The sequence below is a fragment of the Neoarius graeffei genome, chromosome 14 (assembly GCF_027579695.1).
Source record: "Neoarius graeffei isolate fNeoGra1 chromosome 14, fNeoGra1.pri, whole genome shotgun sequence".
Classification (NCBI taxonomy): Eukaryota; Metazoa; Chordata; class Actinopteri; order Siluriformes; family Ariidae; genus Neoarius; species Neoarius graeffei.
The window spans coordinates 76,955,666-76,964,199 of NC_083582.1; the positions used below are offsets into that span (position 1 = coordinate 76,955,666).

The following is an 8,534-nucleotide window of genomic DNA, read 5'->3' on the forward strand; positions in this document are numbered from 1 at the left end:
GTCTATGTGTCAGCCCTGTGATGACCTGGTGACTTGTCCAGGGTGAACCCCGCCTTTCGCCCGTAGTCAGCTGGGATAGGCTCCAGCTCGCCTGCGACCCTGTAGAACAGGATAAAGCGACTCGAGATAATGAGATGAGATGAGAATCCGCCTATTGAATTTCTCGTAGGGGAGGTGTGGTTTACGATTGTCAACGGCCGTTTATTGGACGGTGCGAATGTCTATCATTTGGCGTATACGTAGCCCATGGCCAATCATGGCAGTTGTACCCGGTGACGTAGTTAGAGCGATGAAGAAGACGAAGAAAGACTGAAACGCCAAACGCTGTTCTTTTTTTTAAAACAAACTTTTGCTCTAAACTATTCAGAACAGTGTCTAAAGCTTGATCGAAAGTTTGGTTCGTATCGCTCGCCGCCATGTTAAATGTGATCCGTAAACAGTCCCAAATAAACTACAAGCTTCCGTTTGTCGAGTAGTACGCGTCACCGTCTTTCCACCCCTCCCCACTCTCTGATTGGCTCCCTAACTCAGGCGAGCCTTTAGACCATAGTTTCCATGCTGTCTTTTCAGATCGGAACGATTGTGCAAAGCAGCATGGGATTTCCCAGGCTAGGTTTTAGGATCTCTATTGACAAAACTAAAATAATGGTTTTCTCAAGAAAGAAAATGGTTAAGGATATAAAAGTGAATCTCTCTGCTAATGAATTGGAAAGGGTTGACTCATTTAAATACCTGGGCTTATGGTTTGACCAAAGATTAACGTGGACAGTGCATATACAAAAAATGATTGATAAATGCAAGAAAGTAATAAATGTAATGAGATGTCTATGCGGAGTGGAGTGGGGAGCAAGCAGACATGCTCTAAAAACAATGTATACAGGTTTGATTAGGTCTGTGCTTGACTATGGAAGTATAATATATGGGTCTGCAGCCAAAACACTGCGGAATAAGTTGGATGTGATCCAAAATCAAGCATTAAGGTTATGCTGCGGTGCTGTTAAAACTACTCCAGTGTCAGCTATCCAGGTGGAGATGGAGAAATGCCTCTTCATCTTAGAAGAGAACAGTTAGCCATTGTGTATTGGGCAAATTTAAAGGGTCATAATGAAAATCATATGAGTCAACCAGTCCTGAGGCAATGTCAAGAGCGTGGAAATGTCCAAGTCAGAAGTTTTGGTTGGGTGATTAATGACAAAGTTAATGAGACAGGGTTTAGTGAATTAAAGATAAGTCCTACTGTGCCTATCCCAGCTGTCCCACCATGGGTCTTTAAAGAGAGATCCATTGACCTGGGGTTATTAGAGGAGATGCAAGAGAGTAACATGGACAAATTAAGGGTTCAGAGCGATCTTATGGAGACGTATAGAGAGGATATAACTCTATATACAGATGCCTCTAAAATGGCTGGTAAAAGAGTTGGGGTTGCTTTTGTTATCCCAAAGTTAAAAGTCAAAGTAGGAAAAAGAATCAATGATGATCTAGTGGTTTATACAGCGGAGTTGGTTGCCGTGTGGCGAGCTCTGCTATGGGTGGAAGCTAACAGGCCAAGGAGGCAGTAATTGCTTCAGACTCCAGCTCAGCTTTGATTAGCATTGGAACGTCGCAGTCAAAATCAAGGCAGGACATTGTGTATGAAATATTACAAGCTGCAAATGATCTGTTAAAGACAGGAGTTAGGATAACTCTTGTATGGGTACCAGCTCATATCGGAGTTGTAGGGAATGAGATGGCAGATAAGTGCGCTAAACAAGCAGCTGGGAATCCCAGCATAGATATCGAAGTCACTTACAGCAAGGCAGAAATTAAAAGTATGATTAAGAGCATAGTTAAAGGAAAATGGCAAACATTATGGGATAATGGCCAGACTGGGAGACAGTTTTATAATATCCAGAACAAAGTGGGAAAAAGCAGAAACACCAACAGAAGTAAGGAAGAGGAGGATGCTTTTACGAGAATGAGGTTTGGTCACACAAGATTAAATAGTTCTTTGGTGATGATAAAAAAGCATGCAGATGGAAACTGTGATTTCTGTGGCAGCCCGGAGTCTACAGAGCAGGTTATTTTCCACTGTCCTAAATACCAGGAAGAAAGACAAAGATTAATTTTACAGTTGCAAGAGAAACTTGGAGGACATTCTGCAAAGAAGTACAGGTGAAATCTGTTTCAAATATGTATTTAGTTTCTTAAGGAACACAGGTCTAATTAGAAGAATTTAGTTTTTTTTTTTATTTAAACTCGAGTACCACACCCCAGTCCAGCTGGTGGCGGTAATGCACCATTGAAGCTAGTTGCCAACCGCCATAAAACCGGAAGAAGAAGAAGAAGAACTTCCGCTTGCTGTGTAGACCCGCCCCGGAAGTGTGCTTGCCGCCATTTTAGGTTTCGGCGCGCGGCGTGTTGGGTTGAGTTTAGAGCAGGTCGGGTTCGGTTCTTGTTGTTCTCGGTTCTGTGATATTTCAGCTTTATCCGTGTGAAAGGTGAGTAAAGCAGTGAGAAGTGAAGATAAGGATGAGTTACGGCAGACCTCCGCCCGATGTTGAGGGCATGACCTCGCTGAAAGTGGATAATCTGACTTACCGAACCTCGCCCGAGACTCTGCGGCGCGTTTTCGAGAAGTACGGCCGCGTCGGAGACGTGTACATCCCGCGAGACCGCTACACCAAGGAGAGCCGCGGCTTCGCCTTCGTGCGCTTCCACGACAAGCGGGACGCCGAGGACGCGATGGACGCCATGGACGGCGCGCTGCTGGACGGACGGGAGCTGCGCGTCCAAATGGCGCGTTACGGCCGACCCCCGGACTCGCACTACGGCCGCCGCGGAGGACCCCCGCGCAGATACGGCGGCTACGGACGGAGGAGTCGGAGGTTGGTTTCCTAACTACTAAACTGTGGCCGCAAACATGGCGCCGGTGCCCCGACCGCGCTTTTCCACAAAGGCCCAACTCTAAATGTCTGCCTGTTGAACATGGCGTGGTGGTTACAGAATATCACACTCTTACAAAATGAAGTTTTTACACATTAGTAAAGCAAAAAAAAGGCCTATGTTACATTTATTTTAATTAATACTTTAATACGTGTTTCGTGCAGCAAAGTTGCAGTTGAGGCCTGGTAAACAAACTCGAGCCTCGGGTTTTCCTGAGGGAGTGGGCCGAATAGAGCGCTGTTTAACCGGGTCTCAGGAAACTGTCAGCGCGGTGCAGCTGCGGCCTACAAGGCCGAGTCGCACTTAATCACAAAACACTTGCAAACTGCGAGTACTAGTGATCCAGAGCTATTGTGTTCTGTGGTAAACGTGCTGATGTGTGTTTAGTAGTCGTTATTTATTTAAAAAAGTACTAAAATACTCGATGTTGAAGCTAGCAGGGCAGCGGCTAATCACACTTTCTCTCTCACACACACACACGTCGCTCGATGTTTTTCTCCCAGAAAAATTACACCGTGTCCAGTTTTACGGTTTTTATTTTTTTCTGTACTGACTGTGTGTGTGTGTGTGTGTGTGTGTGTGTTCCAGTCGCAGTCCCCGGCGCAGGAGACACAGCCGGTCCCGCAGCAGGAGTCGCTCTCGCTCCAGAAGCAGGTCTCGCTACAGCCGCTCCAGATCCAGGTCCTACTCTCGGTCTCGCTCCCGCTCCAAGAGCCGCACACCCCGCAGGAGCAAATCCAAATCCCCTTCCAGGTCCCGGTCCAGATCCAAGTCCAAGTCTCCTTCCAGGAGCCGCAGTCCCCGCTCAAACAGAGCGTCCAAATCCAAGTCAAGGTCCCGGTCCAGGAGCAGACCCAAATCCCCTGAGGCCAACGGAACCGCTCAGGACTCATGAGCCCGAGTTCAGGTAAACACACCTGTAGGAATATGACTTTTGGGTCTCTTATCGTGCAGTCTAATTACTTTGAAATTAAACCTGGATCAAATCTAATCAGCTAGTTTGAGATTTTAAACTCAACTACAACACGCATGTAAGAACATCTCAATCTTACGAAAGCAGGGTTCTTGCACAGGTCTGGGGAAATTAAAGGAGTTCACCTGCACACCAGGAGGAGTAAAGTATTTTGGAAAACGCTCTGCAAAAAAAAAATAGTATAAGGCCAGAATGTATTTTGCCCTTTATGTTCTATACAAATTTAGTCTGTTTATTATGATGCATTTCTTACGGAAATGAAACTATATATAGAAAGGGCAAGAACCCAACCATTTCAGGGGAAAAAAAATTAGATGGAGCAAATGCTGCAGGTGTATTTTGGATTCGTGCTTTCTGGCATGGCAGTGCACTAGTGAAATATTTAGGAATGCATGACTGTATTTACAAAAACAAACAAAAAGAAAAGCACAACCGGAGCCCGGTTTCAGATCCACGGAAGGTAACGCCGTAAGTATATTTTTCTTTGCAACCAATAGATTCTGGGTGGTAAACGTTTTTACCTTAATGTGGAATTCTTTCCTCCAAGCTGCTGATTCCTGTATGCAAAAGGAGTTTGGGGGCAGTTTGAGAGCAGTTAGTGTGTGGTCCGACCGTTGGCTGCCTGCTGCTGCTTGGCGGTTGCTATGGAGCAGGTCGGTCTCATTGAGTGTTGAGGTGGTGTTGAGGTACGTTCGAAGGACGACGGACTGAGGCCTTTTTCCATCTTCCTTGTCACACGCCCATAGACGAAAGCAGGACAGAAAGCGGGATGCTTTCTCAAAGCCCATGTAAGACGGCAGCGAAGTCACAGCGCGATTGCTCTACAGTAACTTAATTTATTTTCAATGTTTGCTGTCATCTTAAGGTTGCTTTCAGAAATCCATCCCCTACCCCCAGGTTTTGCTCATTTCGTTGAGGTTACTCAACACCAAATTAGGGTTAAGTTGAGCAACTCTACAACACTCGTTGCTCACTAAAGTGTAAAAGGTTTCTTGTGTAAGCACAGGATTTTTCTTTCTTTTTCCTTTTTTTTCTTTTTTTTAAATTGAAGGTGGCTAAAAGTGAATAGTGCTTAGCCAGCAACTGCTGCTTTTACGGAACTGTAGGAAATGTACAAGCGTCTACATGCTTGTATAATGAATTAAACACTGCCTTAAGTTCTTGAAAACTCACTGACTCTTTTCTTTCCTAGATGATGTCAGATGAATGAGTCTTCATTCCGAGGATCACATCGAAAGAAAGTCCATCTGAGGATTTCTAAACTCACCGTATCAGACCAAAAGGTTGTTGCAAACTTGGTCTACATCTTTTAATTAAAAAAAAAATTCTTTTTGCCTTTTCAGTTGACCAGAATTTTCTGTACCGTATGTTGAAATGAATATTTGCGCTTAAGTGGGATTCTTAGGTGGAATTTTTTTCCTTCATTTTTTTGCTAGTTTGTGCATTTTTGTTTAGTACCTCATGTAAGTAATCTCCAGCCAATAAAGTAAGTTCATTTTATTCATTCATTACGTCTTTTCTTTCATGCAGTGTGTACTCAAATCTGTAATGTGATAATAAAGCTGTTTTTTTTTTCTTTTTCCTTTAATCTCTGTACGTAAACTGGCCAGATGTTTAGCCTGAACACAAACATACGAGTGTAATAAAAATTTGGACAAATGCTTTTCACATGATTGATTACGTTCTCTACTTGAGTTTGGATTTTTTTTTTTTAAACTTGCCTGCGAATTTGGCAGATCTGTGATTTTTCTAATGCTCTCCCTTGTATCTTTTGTGCACTAGGCGCAGTTGCGCAGCAGTTGAGTATTGCTGGTTAGCTGTTAAGGTGGCGTGTTGCAGTGCAGAGTGCTTGGCTGTTTCCAGTATTCTCCTGATTGCTCCCGTGTAACACCTTGATTTGACGGTTTTAAAAGCTGCAGCAGAATGACCTGCGCGGGTCCTTCCTGCAAACCTTTCGTTCGATTAATTTACGCATTGGGAGGTAGTGCACCAACATTTATCACGTTTTCAATGGCAGCATTTTGTTCTCAGTGGAAACGTACACAGCTGTAAGTTTCATGTGAATGCTAATAAACTTTTTTTGTGCTAATGCTGTGGTGTTCCTGGATTATTTTTTTCCCCCCAAATGACTATGAAGGTGTTAATTTAAATCTTGGTGTGTTATATGGACAAGTGGCACTTTCTGGTAAGTGTACTACAGATTGGTGGTGGCTTTTTTTTTTTTTTTTGAAAGGTGTGTTGGGTAAGAAGTCTCCTGACTCATCAGCATTAGATCTGTAGGTTGGGGAGATGGGAGTCAATCACCTCAAACCCGTATGTCAAGCAGCACCATGTCCAGGACCTGAGGTGAACCGTGTAGTACCTGTGACTGACATCAAGTACATCAACGAGGCAATTGATCATTTCAAAACTATTTCACAAAAATGAGGAGTTATAAAATACTTAGATTCCTGTGCTATGTGAAAAACTCAAATCATGTGAAATGTTCAGTTTATGCCTGAAGTGTCTGAGAGCCTCTAAAACTGATGTACATTTAAGATATCAAACAAGAATTGTTCTCAACTATGACACATCAGGCTCTCTGTTCTTACTTGTTAGTTTCTCAGCAAGAGTTCTGACAGGTGTTCAAACCCCATTCCCTCATTGATTCCGACTCGGTTTGAATGCCTCCATCTCCAACAACTAACTTAAAGGCCATGGCTTAAAGCTAGACGGCCTTCTGATTTCATAAAATCAGTGAAATTTAGTTCCCTCTGAAATGTGGTCATTGTGATGTTTATTTCTGTAATATCACAAAATATCAGGCCATTCTGTGGCTGGCAAGTTATTTAATTTGAGGGGATTAAAGCAAATAATGTGCATGAAATCGCTTGCTTCAAGCAGACAGAGGAAGTCCGTGTGCGCATGCGCAGGTTTACCTTCTTTTGGGTTTTACGGCAGCTGGCATCTACAGGTTTCCCTTTGAGCGTGCACTGACAGTTCCATCATTCTGTTGCTAAACGAACAGCTGATCACACCGAGGTGCTCGCTGAGCGCCAATATTTATTAGCTTGGTCCTGCGTTTCCTTCGTATGTAACATAACGTCTTTTCGTTACTGCAGTCAGTCTTTCACGTTTCATTCGCACACTCACGTCCTCCATTTTTCTCTCCTGTTTCAAATTTGTATCCCACAATGCCTTGCGTGAACGGGGAAAGCCTACCGCATGATGCATGACGTAGTATCTTGAATTGGGTCATGGTGAAGCAGGAAAAAATAGTGGAGAATTTAGGGCCATGTGTCTCTAAATTCATTAATTGTTCTATTTTAAAAAAACCTAATAAAACTGGAAGTCTGTGATTCAAATTCAGTAGCTTTCGGTCACTCAACAAAAATAATTGGGTGTCGGGGAAAATTCTTTTTATGATCTACACTTGAACAATCTGAAAGGCAGTACATCTTTAACTCTTTTTTTTTTTTTTTGTCTCATGTTCTCTACACCATCTCGACTTCTTCCGCTTTATCCGGGACCGGGTCGCAGAGGCAGCAGTCTAAGCACGGAAGCCCAAACTTCCCTCTCCCCAGACACCTCGGTCAGCTCCTCGGGAAGAACACCGAGAGGTTCCCAGGCCAGCCGAGAGACATAGTCCCTCCAGTGTGTCCTGGGTCTTCCCCGGGGCCGCCTCCCCAGGGAGGCGTCCAGGAGGCATCCGAAAAAGATGCCCGAGCCACCTCAGCTGGTTCCTCTCGATGTGGAGGAGCAGCGGCTCTACTCCGAGCTCCTCCCGAGTGACTGTGCTTCTCACCCTAAGGGAGCGCCCAGCCACCCTGCGAAGGAAGCTCATTTCGGCAGCTTGTATCCGCGATCTTGTTCTTTCGGTCATCACCCAAAGCCCATGACCATAGGTGAGAGTCGGAGCATAGATCAACCGGTAAATTGAGAGCTTCGCCTTTTGGCTCAGCTCCTCCTTCACTACGATGGACCGGTAAAGCGACCGCATCACTGCGGAGGCTGCACCGATCCGCCTGTCGATCTCACGCTCCATCCTTCCCTCACTCGTGAACAAGATCCCGAGATACTTAAACTCTTCCACTTGAGGCACCGAGGAGCTTGCAAACCACCTCAGTGACTTCGGCTTTGGTAATGGACGAGTCCACCTCTGAGTCATCAGCCTCAGTCTCCTCAATGGAAGACATGACGGTGGGATTGAGGAGATCCTCAAAGTATTCCTTCCACCGCCCGACAATGTCCCCAGTCGAGGTCAACAGCTCCCCACCCGCACTGTAAACAGTGTTGGCAGAGTACTGCTTCCCCCTCCTGAGGCGCCGGACGGTTTGCCAGAATTTCTTCGAGGCCAACCGATAGTCCTTCTCCATGGCCTCCCCGAACTCCTCCCAGTTCCGAGTTTTTGCCTCCGCAACTGCCCAAGCTGCAGCACGCCTGGCCTGCCGATACCCGTCAGCTGCCTCAGGGGTCCCGGAGGTCAACATGGCCTGATAGGACTCCTTCTTCAGCTTGACGGCATCCCTTACTTCCGGTGTCCACCACCGGGTTCGGGGATTGCTGCCACGACAGGCACCGGAGACCTTGCGGCCACAGCTCCGAACAGCTGCGTCCACAATGGAGGTAGAGAACATGGTCCACTCAGACTCAATGTCCC

At 45.4% G+C, this 8,534-nt stretch overlaps 1 protein-coding gene across 2 annotated transcripts; it reads left to right on the forward strand.

The window, feature by feature from the left end:
- Positions 1-2,367: 2,367 nt before the first annotated feature.
- srsf2a (serine and arginine rich splicing factor 2a) lies at positions 2,368-5,984 on the forward strand. 2 transcript variants are annotated; one of them, XR_009656561.1, is made up of 4 exons: positions 2,368-2,864; positions 3,511-3,829; positions 5,088-5,178; positions 5,678-5,984. XR_009656561.1 is itself a non-coding variant. In XM_060940323.1 (3 exons), exons 1-2 carry the CDS (start codon positions 2,509-2,511, stop codon positions 3,815-3,817), a joined length of 663 nt encoding a protein of 220 aa, XP_060796306.1. In that variant the 5' UTR covers positions 2,368-2,508; the 3' UTR covers positions 3,818-3,829; positions 5,088-5,984. The 2 variants fall into 2 exon arrangements, 1 of the variants encoding a protein (XP_060796306.1); XM_060940323.1 differs by having other exon boundaries at positions 5,088-5,984.
- The last annotated feature ends 2,550 nt before the right edge of the window (positions 5,985-8,534 follow it).